Below are 17,583 nucleotides of genomic sequence, written 5' to 3'. Positions count from 1 at the left end.
TTCTGTGTGTCCTGTTTTTCAGGTGGAGGCAGCAGATCTGACCGGAGTCCCGGCGGAGTACCGCGATCTTCATCGGGTATTCAGCAAGTCCCGAGCCATGTCCCTACCTCCTCACCGGCCGTATGACTGTGCTATTGACCTCCTCCCAGGCACTTCTCCGCCCAAGGGTCGGTCATATTCCCTTTCTGGTCCTGAACGAGAGGCCATGGACAGATATATTCAAGAATCTCTCAATGCCGGCTTCATCCACCCCTCTTCCTCACCCGCCGGGGCAGGGTTCTTCTTTGCTGAGAAGGACGGCTCCCTGTGCCCCTGCATTGACTACAGGGGATTAAATGACATTACAGTTAAGAACAGGTACCCCCTACCTCTCATGTCGTCTGCTTTTGAGTTATTGCAGGGAGCTCAGGTCTTCACCAAGCTAGACCTCCGCAATGCTAACCACCTGGTGCGGATTCGTGAGGAGGATGAGTGGAAGACAGCGTTCAATACCCCCACGGGACATTTTGAATATTTGGTCCTACCTTTTGGTCTGACTAACGCTCCAGCTGTCTTCCAGGCCTTGGTCAACGACGTGCTGAGGGACATGGTAAACAAGTTTGTCTTTGTGTACCTTGATGACATTCTCGTCTTTTCCCCTTCTCTCCAGGTGCACACTCAGCACGCTCACATGACTTTGTAAAGGCAGAGAAGTGCGAGTTCCACTCCAAGTCAGTCATGTTCCTGGGGTATGTCATCTCAGCTGATGGGATCAGGGCTGATCCCGCCAAGGTAAGGGCCGTAGCCAAGTGGCCAGTCCCCAACACCCGTTAGGCTCTGCAGCGGTTCCTGGGCCTCTGCAATTATTATTATTATTGCCCAGTTGTGTGCAAAGAACTACTAATAAATTGAGTTTTGTTGTGCCTGCAACTGAATCTCGTCCTGATTCCTGACACCCTTTCTTTGTTTTTTCTTGCTTCTTCCTCCTCGTTATTCTTCTTTTTCATTCTTTTCACTCATGGATCTTTAGCAGGAATCCCATGTCTTTTGCTATTCTGTATTATGTATTAAAATAAAATACAGTACACCCAGAAATGTTCTCATAATTTACTCATATTTTCGCTTCAGACCAACTGTCACCAACGCGTTGAGTTCACGTTTGATGTAAACCTGTGCAACGTGAAGTGTGATGTATGCACGCTGTGAAACTCGTACGAGAACTGGCATCTCTGTTCTCCTTTCTTGTATGTTTCACATTGTTATTATCTGTTATTGTTTGTATTTTGTTGTGAGCATTATTTTTAACCCTTTGAGCAGTCCCACATGTGGGAATTTTATTTCTGTGCCTCTGGGCGTACGGTCCCACATATGGGATTTAGAACGTTCAGCGACATCACATAACTGCCAGATTCAAACTGTGCTTTCGCGCTTTGGCTGTGAGACGGACGCGCGCAGCTCTTGTCATATACCAAAGCTATGCGGTGTTTTCAGCCACATAGTGTTTTTTTGGTTGCAGACATTTAAATATGCATAAGCACCAGTAAAACAATACATTTAGAGTTTATAAAATACACACTGATGTCAGACATAAGTGGAAGCAGCAATAACAATCCATTCAAATATAATTTGCCGACATTTATTCATATCAGACACACATAATGGGCCTATATAACTATAAAGATTACTCTATTATTCTTCCAGTTCACCAGCCACTTACTTGCATATATTTCGGGAGAAACTGATGAATTCATGTGCTGTAAATATGACTGACAGGACTCTGTGAACTGCAGCGCAAACTAAGATGGTGGCGCCCATCTCTCAAGATAAAGATCATTTATAAAGGTTTTTTAAACGACAAAACACACTCACTTACACATATTTGAGAATCGGAATATCATATAGTTGATGACATGGTAAGCAAGTTTGTGAATATTTTAAATAAAAGAGGAAAAACAAAGTAATAGCGATCCATCTGTCATACAATGTTATTTTGTTGCTGCGTTCAGCGCACGTGACATGCATGACGCGTCGCCATGGAAACAATAAGGGCAAACGTTCTAAAATAACGGTCGCCTTAAAAAAAAAAAAACTCACTCTGGGGGGTCAGTTAGAATGTTTTAAACTCACGCTTGAAAGGGTTAAAAAAAAGAGAGAGAGAGTTTCTGGGCGTGCTTACGTCATGCTTCAAGTCAAGCGTAAACCCAACCTCTCATGCATGCGCAGGTGACAGTTGGTCGGAAGCGATAGTCTACAGTTTAAAAAGTTTAAAATATCTGTATTTTTCTTAAAGATACTTATCATTTCACTTCAGAAGACACTGATTCATCCACTGGGGTCATATGGATTACTATTAATATTGCTGTATGTGCTGTTTTATGCTTCAGCTTTTAGGAACCCAAGAGCTTAAATTAGCAGCGATTATTTTTTTTTTTCCAAAAACCTTCGGGTAACACTTTATTTTACAGTGTCATTATTACACATGTTACATGTAGTTACTGTAGTAATAACTAGAAATTATGCATATTTACATGCAATTAACTCTAAACCAAACCCTCATCCTAACCCTAAACCTATAGTAAGTACATGGAGTTAATTATTAATACTCAATACTTAAATGTATAATTACACTATAATACTGACACCATAAAATAAAGTGTAACCAACACTGTAAAAAATATTCCGTATTTTTTACAAAATAATTTTGGCAGCTGTGGTTGCCAGAATAATTTTGTAAAAAATACAGAAAAACTGTAAACACATTTACAGAACAAACTGTCAATTTTACAGTATAAAACTGTAATTTACAAACAAGAAAATTTGAATGTAAACAAGTAAATTCAACAATGCACACTACTACTAAAATCTGTTTTGTACCTTTAACATATACTGACAACCACCATAATAATGCAGGTGGTAAAAGCTAGCTAATAGCTTTTCCACGAGCTGAAGTATATACTAATGTAAAGAGGGTGCAAAGAGTCATTCACGCAAACGCAAAACACCATCATGGTAACCCACAACACTTACATAATGCAATAAACATTCATTAAACAACAGAAGATGTAACATAAATCCCTAATGTACATAACTGATGACAAAAACTATTAAGAAACATGATTTTTTAAACAAAATACTTTCAAATGTGGAGTGTCACACACGGAATTGTGGGAATATCAGTTTACAGTTTTTGACTGTAAATTATACATTGATTTGTTCTTTTTTACTTCTACAAATTGTAAAACTTACAGCATTTTACTGTGAAAATTACATAAAATGTCTGGCAAGAGCTTTTACAGTTTTTCCCTGTATATAGTACTGGAACTTACTGTTAACCTATTTACAATTTTTTTTCTGTAGTGTTTTTACAATATTTCACTGGTAAAATCACATTCATTTTTTACAGTGAACCTTTGTCTGTGTTCATCAAATTGTGTATGTGTTTTTATTGTACTTACCCCGTAACTTCATGGAACAGGAAGGTAACAAGAACCACTTTAATTTACAGCCCACAATGTCACACTTACCCTGAATAGTTTTAGATTTACTTGCTTTGAAACACGGAAGTCCAAACTTAATTAGTGCACTTTTGCTATAAAAAAAACTGTGTAAATGTACTGATATGTACCCCATAATTTTAAAAAAGTGTAATTATTACACTTTATTACAGTGTAATTATTATTACATTATTACACTATTATTATAAAAAGCTATGCAGTGTATGTTCACACTAAACTGCTCCCAGACGTAAGATTGTTGCCTATTATAATAGTAGAGTAAGTAGTCCTTAGTTCTAAAATACTTACAGTATAAATAATTTGTTTATTTTCCTGGTTGCTACCCCTTTATTCCCCAAACTTTACATATTGTTCCCTACACGTACGTACTCTATAGGGACACTGTAATTACCGAAAGTTACACTGTAAATTTGTTTTAATTGTGCAGTACTTTCCAGGCTGTAATCTAAAGCGTTACCAGTTTTTATTACATATCCTTGTTAATTGACATGCAATAACTCAGGAAGGTAATAAGGTAGGTGGACAATTCGTTTTTGGGTTAAGTTCACCTACATGTGAGCTGCATTTGGCTCACATTTTGTGGTGATAGCATAAAGTAATCAAAAGTTACAGCATTTGGAACCAAGATAGCATTTTTGTTTAGCTCTTGACACCCCCCTAATGGGCATTTTTTAAATCGTTCCTCCATGGGGAATATCTTGTGATTGACGCAAGGGATAATGTTGATTTTGGACTCTTTTTAATCGGGAGCTTCCACTGTATTTTCTACAATCTATGCATGTTCCAGGAAGTTACAAGCGAAAAAAGCCACGTGAAAGCTTCATCTAATTTTAGTTAGTGCCTGTGGGGTTTTATGTGCCGTAACTCCGTAAGGAATATCTCGTGATCAATGCATTATGTTGATTTTGGATTCATTTTAATCATGAGAATCTGCTGTAAATAATGATGTGCACTTTTCCACAAACTTTTCGGAGCATGTTTCATGAAGTTACAAGAAAAACGTGACATAAATGCAGCATTACAACAACAGGGACCGTAATGGCATCGCATTCTAAACACATCAACATTCATATAGAGTCGGTGCCCCTTTGCAGCTATAACAGCTTCCAAACTTCTAGGAAGGCTTTCCACAAGATTTTAAAGTGTTTCTGTGGGAATGTTTGCCCATTTACCCAGTAGAGCATTTGCGAGGTCAGGCACTGATGTTAGACGAGAAGGCCTGGCTTGCAATCTCCGTTCCAGTTCATCCCAAAGGTGTTCGATGGGGTTGAGGTCAGGTCTCCGTGTGGCCTAGTCAAATTCTTCCACTCCAAACTCCTCCAACCATGTCTTTATGAACCTTGCTTCATACACTGTGGCACAGTTTTTTCTGGAATATAAAAGGGCCTATAAAAGCTTTTGTGCTGATATTAATGAAGATTGGAACTCTTCAGCTATGGAATCAGCAGAGCGTTGGCAACTTTTACGCACCATGCGCCTCAGCACTCGGTGACCCTGCTCTGTGACATTACATGGTCTTCCACTTACTAGCTGAGTTTCTGCTTTTCCTAACTTTCCAATAATTTCATGAACTGACTTATTGCAAAGGTGGCATCCTATCACAGTACTATGCTTGAACCCACTGAGCTCTTCAGAACGACCCATTTTTTCGTGATTATGTCATTTAAATGCAAATTTCTATAGGTGCCATTCAAAACACTGATTATTAATATCTAAAATTCTGGAAATACCCCATTTGTTGCATGACAATATACATGTTTATGGGTAATTTCATACTGAAAGGAAATATTATTTACAGCAGATCCTTTGAATTCAACCATTTTAATCCTACTTCCTTGAATTCAAATTTGAATGAATGCATTGTTTTTTAATTCTGACTGAATTCAAATTCAATTCACGATGTAAACTGGAATTTTAAAGGCATTCATGATTCGCTTTTGAATAATGCACAATCCTGAAAGCGCAAAACATAATGAACTCACTGCAGTTGGGATCAGGTGTCGACGGGCATTTGACAATGTCAGTAGATGTATTTTCATCGGCAGTAAAGACAGGAAGTAGCTTTTCTCGTCAGCACATTTCAGTTTCAATTTCTGTCTCTCTTGCATTTCCCTTTTTTTGTCAAGAGTTTATGAGAATCAGATGGCTGTAACAAATGAATCATGCTTGAGTAAAACTTTGATGTAAAAAAGACTGATGAACAACATCCTGAGAAGAGAGCTTCTGAATAACTCTCAAGCTACTTCATAATAAAAACACGTCTTATGGTAATACGGTACTTATTGACAGATTAAAATTGTTCATAGTTGAACCAACAGCACCAACAGTGTCTGGGGGTTTTTATGCAAACAGAAAAGAAACGATGTTCTCTTCACTGTGTACATAAACTTTACTTTATCTTTTCCAAATTTTAAGGTGTCACTTGTCATTCACAGCTTTTCAGTTTTTGTTTAGCAATAATTTTATTTCTTTATTGCTAATTTTAGTGTTCTCCTAACAAATCCTAACAAAGAAGTCTTAAAATGTTAAAAATAAATATTTTTTGATGTTTTGTTTTGTTTTTCAAATCTATTGCAAAATATATAAACAATGGTCAAAGCATAGCTTAATTATATTTTCAATCTAAATATATATTATATTGTCCCAAATATATTTAAAAATAAATACATTGTGCATATACCCAAAATGAAGATTTGAAGAAAGAAATGTCTTGCATTTTAAGTACATTTTGGTAATTAAACAAAATATATTTTCAATTTGAGCTGCACTGTTTACAACGTAGGGTAGAGTGGGGGGAAACGCCCCCCTTAAGGAAAATGTGACATTACAGTGAAACAAAACATAAATGTGACTAGAATTGCCATCCCGGTTTTGAGTGACTATGGCAGGAGTTATTCACCAAATATTAAAATTGCTCAGCCTTCATAATTAATTAGTATTTTGACTGAAAATATTTTTGTACAAAGGGGGTGTTTTGCCCCAGCGGTGGGTTAAAACGCCCCCCAAGGTGGGGTAAAATGCCCCCTTTCTTACCAACCAGTTTGCTTCATAGATCAACAGCAAAATGAACAGACTAGTTTTTAATCTCTAAAAGTAAAAGGCAAGTAATGTATCAACATGTATCAACATTTCTTTTATATGTCCGCATCTATATGGAGAGAAAAAAATATATATATGAGGTTGAGATTTCTACACTAGGCCTTTATGGGGTTGATAATTGATTTGTTCACCACTTTCACCAAGACAAACAGAAAACCCTAAATAAATATTAAACTTATAAATTTGTATATTTATGTAGTGAAATATATTCAATAAATGCATTAAAAGCCACTATGTTTTATTATTGGGTCACCTAACCACCTTCCATCAGTGAGCTAACTGTGCTATCAAGCTAGCCTAATGCTCACTTGAGGTATTTTTTTTTATTTTGTTCAAATATTTTGATTTTACCACCTAGTTATACTGCATTAAGTGTAAAACAAAGGATTTGATAGACAGAAATATGTTACTATAGTAATTATGATAGAGAGAAACTATGCCCTCTGGGGGGCGTTTTACCCCTCAGCGTAGGGGGCGTTTTACCCCACAAGCTATGACTTTTTAAAAAAATGTTTAATTTTTAAAATATAATTATATTCCTTATAAATAACATATCCTTTCAAACTACAGACTTCACTATTAATCTATCATACATCACTGTGATATCCTGCAGAACAATATTCTCTTAAACACTTGTTTAGTAATATCTGAAAATTATAGCACTTACTATGTAATCCTCTTCTCTTCAAATACGTCGCTGGTGTCAGCTTCTCCAAGGAGATTTGTTTATCCCCGTTGTCAAACGTAGTGCATAGCAACAGTGAAAATGTATCTTGACTCCCTCTAGTAGTTATTTTGGGAAAAACAGGTGGGGGGCGTTTTACCCCAGGGGGGCGTTTTCCCCCACTCTACCCTATATGTTATATTTGAATATATTTGCCAAATATTTTGACAAATGGGCTGGCCTGGCCTGGAAGCAACAAAAGATCATTACAGTTGTCAACAAGCAAGAAGTGTTTAATTCTGCACATTCGTGAATGTTGATGTCTGTGTATGCAAATTGAAAAGTTTTACTAACCACTGGCCAGAGACTTTAATTGATCCACTTGAGATCAAGCCCTCAAAAGGACACTCTGAGGATGGTGTGGTTTTGTCGGCGTGCCTCTACGGCTGTTGATTAAATGAAGATGTCACCCTTGTCTCTGTCTGAGGACATTTCTATTCCCTCCTCTCATTTATTGTGCTGAAATGGATTTGTCCATCATTATAATGGCTCTGCAGAGGCAACGGCCACAGTAAGTATACAGGGGGTGTCTTTCTCTTCATTTTCTTTGATCCTTCAACTAACACTACACTGAAAAAAAATGGTGTAGAAACAATATTCACTCAGAAATTGGTAGTAAATATATATATATATATATATATATATATATATATATATATATATATATACACACACACATACACACACTAGAGGCCCCATTTTATTTATTTATTTATTTATTTATTTATAAGTTGGGGGGGGGGGGGTGCACATAGGTTAAATGCCTTGCTTTCATTTCTGAAAAGATTTCCTTTTTTACATGTTTATTTCATCATTGTTACTTGTATCACACACACAAATTAATAATACAAAAAAAAGTATGACTTTATAAAATATGACTTACTTCATTTTGCAGTTAAAATAACACTTTTAAAAGGGTGAAATATGTACATTACCGACAGAGTACATTTTAACACTGTAAGAGTTTATTTGTAAATCCAACAGAAGTGTGTGTGTGACACATCACATCTCAAAGTTGATGTGTTAGAAGCAGGAAAAATGGGCAAGAGTAAGGATATGAGCGAGTTTGACAAGGGCCAAATTGTGCTGGCTAGACGCCTAGGTCAGAGCATCTCCAAAACTGCAGCTCTTGTGGGGTGTTCCCGGTCTGCAGTGGTCAGTATCCATCAAAAGTGGTCCAAGGAAGGAACAGTGGTGAACCGGCGAGAGGGTCATGGCTCATTGCACGTGGGGAGCGAAGTCTGGTCCGTGTGGTCCAATCCAACAGACGAGCTACTGTAGCTCAAATTGCTCAAGAAGTTAATGCTGGTTCTGATAGAAAGGTGTCTATTGAATTCTATTCAATTCTATTCAATTGCTATTTTTAGACATAATAATCAACACTCAAATAAAAAAAAAATTGCACACAAGGCATCTAAATCTAATTATAATTTTTTTTAAATTATTTTTCTACTCCAATTCATTTTGGAAATATAATCATTTTCATGACAAATTTATTTAAACATATTAAATAATTAACATGTAAAGTAAATATAATGAATATGTAAGCTAATATAGTGTATATATTTAGTGAATTGCTCCCCTCTAGAGTTCAGTTCTCTAGTGAACTAACATGCTGTAAACACTACATGACTTGCCTGAGGTAAATGTAATGCTACGTGAGATATTATTCTCAAGCTGTTTTATTGATGTCCTTCCACGGTTGAATCACTGGTTGAGAGATTGTACGTAAATATATCTATGCATAGATTGTCTGTTCTTCTTCTGCTGTGCTTTTTCCTGTTGTGGCAGTTAGCAAACAGCGTTGCATTACCGCGTGCAACCCCTTCTGGACTGGAGTGTGGATCACCTGTGATCGACTGTATTTGTCGTCTGACTGCATGCACCGAACTGTGACATCCGTACCATGATGGTTTGTATGAATACATGTACCATTACACCCCTAATATACACACACACACACACACACACACACACATATATATATATATATATATATATATATTTATATTTATATGTATCTATATCAGCACTGTTCACTCCAGTGCTGATATAGATAAATTAACTAAGTTAATAACTATTGATTCTTACAACCGAATGAATCAATACTGAATTTACTTAAAAAGGACAATGACACCATTTTCTTTAAGAGCTGCTGTGCAGCCATAATTATATACCAGTTATCAGTGTAAAGCTGCTTTGACACAATCTGCATTGTAAAAAGAACTATATAAATAAAGGTGACTTGACTTGACTATATATACACAGTTGGTGTGGTGTAACTGTCCTGAGTGCGAAGAAAAATCTTTTGTCTTTTGGGTGAAAGAAAACTTTATAAAGTAGTTTGTTATAATATCCCAACCAACACATGGTGACATGTCACACATGGTGACAGCCCCCCATCCTGCTTTCACTTAAACACATTTAAACGTATAACATGTGACTGAAAATAAACAAAAAAAAAAATGTAAACTTTGCCAGTAGATGGATATCCTACAGCGGATAAACCCGAGATATTACAGTAAACGGTGGGTATTTTCCCTTACAGGAAGTCATCTTGAAAGGTATGGGAAATGACCTCTTAACACACTTATCAAACAAATATGAGCTTCAGTTTTTGGTAGTTTACACTAGACTGAGGACCTGCTGTGTTGATCTGTGTGTGTCAACTAGAGGGAAGAGCATGAAGATTTTTGTGTTTCTGTTTCCTCAGTTCAACTTCTCGGCCCCCAAGGAGGAAGCATATTTCAAAATGCTCAGTGAGGACGAGCTGCTCGCCTGCAGAATGAAAGACACAAACTTGAGGTACAGTTTTTTTTCATACACTTTTCTCAAATTAACACCGAAAGTATTGGGAGGGAGAGATGTTATTTTGCACATTCACTCTCTGGGGGGTTTGATCATTCTTTTAGCATTTACGTTGTAATTAAGTTTGGGTAGGTTTGTCTTCGTTGTGTGTGACTTCCTTTATTTCTGGAGCTCATCGTTGTGACCAAACACAAATCTATTTGACTTTCATTGTTGTAATTTCGCTCTTTTGGGATGTAATAAAGCAACATTTGATTCACTTCAGCAAAAAAAAAAAGCAAGAGAACATATCGTCCTAGAATGCAGATCAGTGCAAAATGCACCTGTTGTTGTGTCTACTTTACATGTTATACTTGTGAACCTTGTTTTATAATTATATCTTATATTAAGAATAACTGTGGTATTTGAACCATAGCTCTGTCTAAAACCTTTTCTTCTTCTTCTTCTTTTTTTTTTTTTTTTGCTAAGATGAAAACATGTTAAAGTCAGAACCAACACTAAAACTATTGCTATAACTAGAAATGCATGTATAAAGGCAATAGACATTTTGTTTGTCTGTTCTATGTTTCGCCAGAACTCTTATTTACTCTTATTTACTGTTTTTCTTCATAGCTTTTGATCAGACTGACTTTTGTGCTTCAATACCAATAGCTAGCACTGTGGTAACACTTCCCCTTGTAGCTGTCATATGTTGACGAATCTTCAGTTTAGCATCTTCCTGGTGGAAGTAACACATGCGGTGTCTAATTGCATATGTATACATTTATTCACAATGCAACATGATGCGTTGACCTAGTTTCCTAATACTTCCTAATATCATGAGTTTAGGATTGTTGTAGACAGACAGACAGATATTTAGATGATAGATAGATAGATAGATAGATAGATAGATAGATAGATAGATACTGATATATTTTGCTTTCTCTCTTTGCAGGAATAAAAAAGGTCGACTCAGTCTTCTTCTGACAAAGTCTGGATCACATGAAAATGTCAGTCCTGAGAAGAAGCCACCAGCTAAACCTAAACAGTAAGCCTTTATTATGTTTACACATTGATTTAGTATTTTACTTAACCAAGAAATGTTAGATTTGTTATTGAACTTCAGTATCGAAGTGTCAATGTGTTTTTCACCGCTAGGATGATTCAGATGGATAAATGTGACTACTTATGAAGCACCTTTCTAACACTAAAACACTAATTTGTGATTTTAACAGCATTGCACCGGACTTGGCTATGAGATGGAGTGATTCATTTGAGGAGTTGCTGAGTCACTCAGGTATGATCATCTCATCTTAGCATTATACTGTATTAGCATACTGAATGCTTCTCAGTGTCATACTGTGTTAAAGTAGAAATGTGCATCCCATCATAACCACAGGATGCGAAAACCTGCTTGTGACAACACTGTGTTCTTTCTGGTTTTCGTGTGATTCTAACCAGTGGATAGTTGAATTCAACACACAAGCACTGTTTGATTTGTGCCACCTGGAATGTGATTGTCTGTCTGTGTGATGTGCATGTGCATGTCTATGACTATGAGTTGTATAGATGATAATAGTAATAAATAAATCTGCAAATAGCTATTATGGGCCCTCCAGTTGGACATTGTAAAGATGTGCAGATTTGGTCATATCACTGCAGGTGGTAAATTTGTGAGAAGTAGTTCAAAGGCTGTCAGGAAATTTACCATCATTCAAAGTTTTATTATTTTAGACCAGTTGGTCATACTGCAACCACATTTTCGTTGTATTATCAGGGTAATGTGTCTATGATTTTTAAAATGTTTTTTGTTTACAAAAGTGTTGCAGATATAATACCTCACTTCCTGTTTGATGTCTTTGTGAGAAAATTCATTAAAGGAATAGTTCACCCAAAAATGAAAATTTGATGTTTATCTTCTTACCCCCAGGGCATCCAAGATGTAGGTGACATTGTTTCTTCAGTAGAACACAAATGATGATTTTTAACTCCAACCGTTGCAGTCTGTCAGTCGTATAATGCATGTCAATGGGAACACGATCTATAAGAGTCAAAAAAATATGCACAGACAAATCCAAATTAAACCCTGCGCCTTGTGACGACACATTGATGTCCTAAGACACGAAACGATCAGTTTGTGCGAGAAACCGAACAGTATTTATATAATTTTTTACCTCTAATACACCACTATGTCCAACTGCCTTGCGCACGGCATCCGGTGCGTGAGGTGTGTACACGTTCTGGTGTAGTTTAAAGGATTAGTCCACTTTCAAATTAAATTTTCCTAATAATTTACTCACCCCCATGTCATCCAAGATGTTCATGTCTTTCTTTCTTCGGTCGAAAAGAAATTAAGGTTTTTGATGAAAACATTCCAGGATTATTCTCCTTATAGTGGACTTCAATGGTCTCTCCAAACGGTTGAAGGTCAAAATTACAGTTTCAGTGCAGCTTCAAAGGGCTTTAAACGATACCAGATGAGGAATAATGGTCTTATCTAGCAAAACGATTGGTCATTTTCTAAAAAATTCAAATGTATATGCTTTATAAACACAAATGATCACCTTGCATGTGCTTCCACTTTCCGTATTCTTCAAAAAGCTTACGCTGCATGTCCTACGCCTTCCCTATTCAACTTACAGAATGAATGCGGCGCCAGTTCCCTTTTTTCTGTAAGTAGAATAGGGAAGCCGTAGGACATACAGTATAAGCTGAAGGCGGAATGGTGGAAGTACTTGCAAGGCGATCATTTGTGTTTATAAAGCATATACAGTTGTATTTTTTTTTTTAAGAAAATGACCGATCATTTTGCTAGATAAGACCCTTATTCCTCATCTAGTATCGTTTAAAGCCCTTTGAAGCTGCACTGAAACTAATTTTGACCTTCAACCATTTGGAGAGACCATTGAAGTCCACTATAAGGAGAATAATCCTGGAATGTTTTCATCAAAAACCTTAATTTCTTTTCGACCGAAGAAAGAAAGACATGAACATCTTGGATGACATGGGGGTGAGTAAATTTTATCAGGAAAATTTTATTTGAAAGTGGACTAATCCTTTAAACTACGCCAGAACGCGTACACACCTCACGCACCGGATGCCGTGCGCAAGGCAGTTGGACATAGTGGTGTATTAGAGGTAAAAAATTATATAAATACTGTTCGGTTTCTCACACAAACCGGTCGTTTCGTGTCGTAGGACATCAATGTGTCGTCACAAGCCGCAGGGTTTAATTTGGATTTGACTGTGCAAGTTTTTTTGATGCTTATAGATGGAGTTCCCATTGACATGCATTATACGACTGACAGACCGCAACGGTTGGAGTTAAAAATCATCATTTGTGTTCTACTGAAGAAACAAAGTCACCTACATCTTGGATGCCCTGGGGGTAAGCAGATAAACATCAAATTTTCATTTTTGGGTGAACTATCCCTTTAAGGTTTTTCTGGAAAATCATGTTGAACACCAACATATCAGTATGTGACTTCTATTGGAGATTTTACAGGGAAAAAAATACATGAAATTAAATTAAATTAGAATTTTGCAGACCTCCAGAAATACAGTGAAGAGCAAAGAAGCATTACTTTTACAGTTATTCCAAAATTGAATTGTTTTTTTCCCCCTGTGTTTCATGCTCTTTGGCCAGGTGTAATAACTGTATGAATTTGAAAAAGGAAAATCTACATTCAATCATTGAAATCTGCATAATTCAAGGAATCGAACAAGGAATTGAGGCTTTTAGGCTATTCAGTTCAGTAGTTATAAGGAGAAACAGCAACTTAACACTTTGGTCGGTAACACTTTATTTTAGTAGTCCATTTTAGACATTCTACTAAAAATAAGTCACTTTTTTAACTACTGTATGTGTCAACTACTAGTCATTAGAATATTAGTAGACTGTCTGCATCTGCTAACACTATATTTTGATGCTAAACAGACATTCTACTGACTAAAGCCTAACTTTTTCAACTTATTCTACTTACCCTAACCTAACAGTCTACTAATACTCTAATAGTTAGTTAACATGTAGTTGCAAATTAATGAGAGTTAGTTGACATGTAGTTGACATGTTGCAAAGTTAAGTAAAACCCTTTGGCCTGTTGGTCTGTTTGGTCTAGATGGGGACGGAGACCCAAACATTTCCACTAAAAATCCACAAAACTTTTAACCATACAGCTTCCAAAAGAGGTGGAAGAATAAAACAGAAACTTGGCAGATTATTTTTTGTCCAGCTGAATACTTGTCTGTAACTAAGTGTAAATCATGCATTTAGCGACTATAATGTTATGTTGCATCTTGTTTCAGATGGGGTAGAAGTTTTCACTCGGTTTCTGCGCACTCAGTTCAGCGAGGAGAACATTGAGTTTTGGTTAGCCTGTGAAGACTTCAAAACCACTGAGTCTGCAACCAAACTGCAGTCTAAAGCCAAACAGATACATGCCATTTTCATTGATAAAGAAGCCCCCAAAGAGGTATGCACACATTTGCATTGTGAACAGTAAGGACTTTAATCAGAGTGGATCCCATATTTAATTTTGCACAAATGAAAAAGCTGTGAAGGACAGAAACACAGTCCTTTCAATGGGTTATACCTGTAATATAGCTGTGCACTTTATCCAGCTGACAAATTATTCGTCATATTCGAAAATTTTCGAAAATTCATGTCATTCCAAACTTTCCTGCTTCCGTGGAACAGAAAATGAGGCTCTTTACTAGCATTGATGGTTCCATGAAGAACCTTAACATCCATGGAACCTTTCCATTCCACAAAAGGATCTTTATAGTGGAAAAAGGTTCCTTAAATTATTAAAATGTTCTTCACTCTAAGAAAAAAATGGTGAACCTTTGGGGAACCAAAAATGGTTCTTCTATGGCATTACTGCTAAAACTCACTTTCGGAAACTTTGTGTACAATTAAAATAAATGGAGAGTGTTCAAGCTTCAAAAAGCACCATAAAAGTATCATAACAGTGGTCCATACAACTTGTGCAAGTTGTTCCAAGTCTTAAGAAATTTCCTTTTTGAGTCAGTGACTCATTTAATACACTACAACATATTTATCAGACCCCATAAAAAATTAAACAGATGCCATTTTGGAAAACACCTTCTTGCTGGTGATGAGCGACAATACGTTGCTGTTAGTAAAGCTGCGCTTTGGGTAACCACAACGGGGGTCATAATAAAAACAAATAAGGCTCTGGTAAATGATGTCTGCGGTGTAGTGCAATGCTGCATCAGCATCAGAGACCTACCATTGTGTTGTGCAGAGGCCATTGTCGGCCACATGACTGGGGGCAGATATGTGACCGTGTGGTTTTCCTGCTTTTGGCTGCAAACTCCCCCTCATACGCCCACGCAGCTGAGAAAATAGACTCTGAAAAACTAAGAAGTGAAAATGAGGCAGTGGGACCACTTGCCCTAGTCTGACCAAAGTGAGAGCGAATAAACAACCGAGACTGAAAACTACCACTGCTGAAAGTCAACTTTTTCTTATCAGTGCTGGTAAAGGAAAACCTTAATATTGTATCACCTGTATTTATTCATAAATGAGGAGCATTGCCAGCATAAATTAGCTTCTAACACCCTATATTGAGATCTGAGAGAATTCACCACTGCAGAAATGCTGTTCAACAGACACGTGTGTTAGTCTGTAATACTTTTGGAGAGCATAGCAACTGTGGCCTAGAAAGAGGGAGAATGAGTCAGTGAACTCGCTGTGGTCAGAAAAGAATAACAAATTAAACACACTGTACAAAAACGTGCAAAAGTCTGAGACTACTGATGAAAATGCATCTTTTTTTCTCTTTTTATTTTTTTATTTTTAACATTTGCTAATATCTTTAGTGTGAGTGAAAAGTGTAAATACTTCAGAGTGTTTTAATATTTGGTTTTGCAAGTGGGTCAATGACATGACGCTCTTATTTTGGGCTGATCTGTTCATTTATCCACCAATGCACTAACAATGCATATAATAATTGGACCTTTTTATGACAAGGCAAATTTAGTTCAGGTTGTAAACTGTTGTGTTGTCCACTTCCAAAAATGTAATGATATTAAGAAATGAATAATTTGTGATTTTTTTAATTTTTTTTTTATTTTATTTTTTTTTTTTTTTTGTGATGTGTATGTGACATTATTGCTATTATTATTATTATTATTATTATTATTATTATTATTTATTATTATTATTATTATTATTGAAAATGATTACTAAGATCATTTTTTTTATTTTACTGTTATTCAATTGAAAATTTTCATTTTCTTTATTGCAGAGCATGATCACAAAAAATCACTTCTTTTTTTTTTTTTTACAATAAAACCTTTTGTTGTTGTTTTTTAAATACTAAAACTAAAAATAAAATCCAGATTTTCAGTGTTGTCTCAGACATTTACAGTGTATGTTTTTGATTTTTGTTTTCAAAAAACTGAAAAATAGACTGAAAGGACTGAAAGACAAGATAGTGAGAATCTCCTGCTCGTAACATTTTTATAAAGCAGAAGAAAACACAGATCAACAATATGGCGAAATCATAGTTGGCCCACAAAAATTCTTGCATAACTCCACAAGTATGTTGTCTTTCATCATAGTGTGCAATTACTAAAAAATGAATTTTAGATGGCCTCATGTTTTACGTTTTGCACCTTACTTCTCAGATAAACATCGACCACTCAACCAAGGCCACTATTGAGAAGAACATCCTCCGTCCGACTAAGTCCTGCTTCGATGTAGCACAAGATAAAATCTACAGCTTGATGAAAAGAGACTGCTACCCACGATTTCTCACCTCCGACATCTACTTGACCCTGACCAAGAGGACAGGCCCACCCGCTATGACCAGAAGAAGGTCCCGCTCCTTCGTTTTTAATGAGCGCCCTGAAGGCACAGCGGCCTGGTAGATTTGTACAGCAATGCAAGTTTTTTGTTGTATATTGAACAAGAGATACCTTTTAGCTATTTATTAACATTAGTTCCTGTGGGCTATATAGTATTTAAATACTAATCATTCTGTTATGATTGTCAAACGTTTGGTTCTGCTTGAACGATTTCATGCCAAGCCTAATTTAATCTACATGTTTAAAATGCCTAAACATTGTAAATATCTGTTTAATGATAATGGTCTGTATAATAAACTGTACATAAATGTCATGTAATTATAGGCCTACAGCCATTTTTTGTCAGTCTCAAAGACAGTAAAGAGCAATAATTTGGAAGAATTTCAAAATAAAACCACCTTTCAGAGGAAAATGTGAGGTGGAACTCAAAATTCTAGGCAAGATGATGATAATGATTATGATGAATATAATGATGATGGAAGATCATGTTGCCAGACATTTGATTATCAACTTATCAATCTGGTCCAATAGAGAACTGATGTGTTTTTGTAGGCCAGCCCGGAAGTTAGCATCAACCTGGTTCCCTCAACAAAAACCCAATAAGATTTTCCATTGGCTTTTAGATTATTGCAGAAAATAAGCTCT

General features: G+C 36.3%; 1 protein-coding gene and 1 long non-coding RNA gene across 3 annotated transcripts; one reads left to right on the top strand and one right to left on the bottom strand.

The window, feature by feature from the left end:
- Nucleotides 1-4,388: 4,388 nt before the first annotated feature.
- On the bottom strand, nt 4,389-5,563 carry LOC127505589 (uncharacterized). Its single transcript, XR_007927745.1, has 2 exons — nt 5,477-5,563; nt 4,389-4,863 (listed from the first exon to the last, which is right to left on the bottom strand). It is a non-coding gene; the product is annotated as an uncharacterized LOC127505589 (long non-coding RNA).
- Nucleotides 5,564-9,840: 4,277 nt separating this feature from the next.
- Nucleotides 9,841-17,256, top strand: rgs18 (regulator of G protein signaling 18). Of its 2 annotated transcripts, XM_051875510.1 has the most exons (6): nt 9,841-9,881; nt 10,031-10,122; nt 11,060-11,152; nt 11,340-11,401; nt 14,410-14,576; nt 16,759-17,256. In XM_051875510.1, exons 2-6 carry the CDS (start codon nt 10,070-10,072, stop codon nt 16,999-17,001), a joined length of 618 nt encoding a protein of 205 aa, XP_051731470.1. In that variant the 5' UTR covers nt 9,841-9,881; nt 10,031-10,069; the 3' UTR covers nt 17,002-17,256. The 2 variants fall into 2 exon arrangements, with proteins under 2 accessions (XP_051731470.1, XP_051731461.1); XM_051875501.1 differs by lacking the exon at nt 9,841-9,881 and having other exon boundaries at nt 9,892-10,122.
- The last annotated feature ends 327 nt before the right edge of the window (nt 17,257-17,583 follow it).

The sequence above is a fragment of the Ctenopharyngodon idella genome, chromosome 2 (genome assembly GCF_019924925.1).
Source record: "Ctenopharyngodon idella isolate HZGC_01 chromosome 2, HZGC01, whole genome shotgun sequence".
NCBI classification, from domain to species: Eukaryota; Metazoa; Chordata; class Actinopteri; order Cypriniformes; family Xenocyprididae; genus Ctenopharyngodon; species Ctenopharyngodon idella.
This window is presented reverse-complemented; position numbering and strand designations above follow the sequence as displayed.

Bases quoted from the DNA above. Each gene is read 5' to 3' on its own strand.
- rgs18 (XM_051875501.1), top strand. From the start codon at position 10,001: ATGAAGATTTTTGTGTTTCTGTTTCCTCAGTTCAACTTCTCGGCCCCC. The intron at 10,123-11,059 runs GTACAGTTTTTT...CTCTCTTTGCAG, and splicing joins ATGAAAGACACAAACTTGAG to GAATAAAAAAGGTCGACTCA. The intron at 14,577-16,758 runs GTATGCACACAT...CTTACTTCTCAG, and splicing joins ATAAAGAAGCCCCCAAAGAG to ATAAACATCGACCACTCAAC.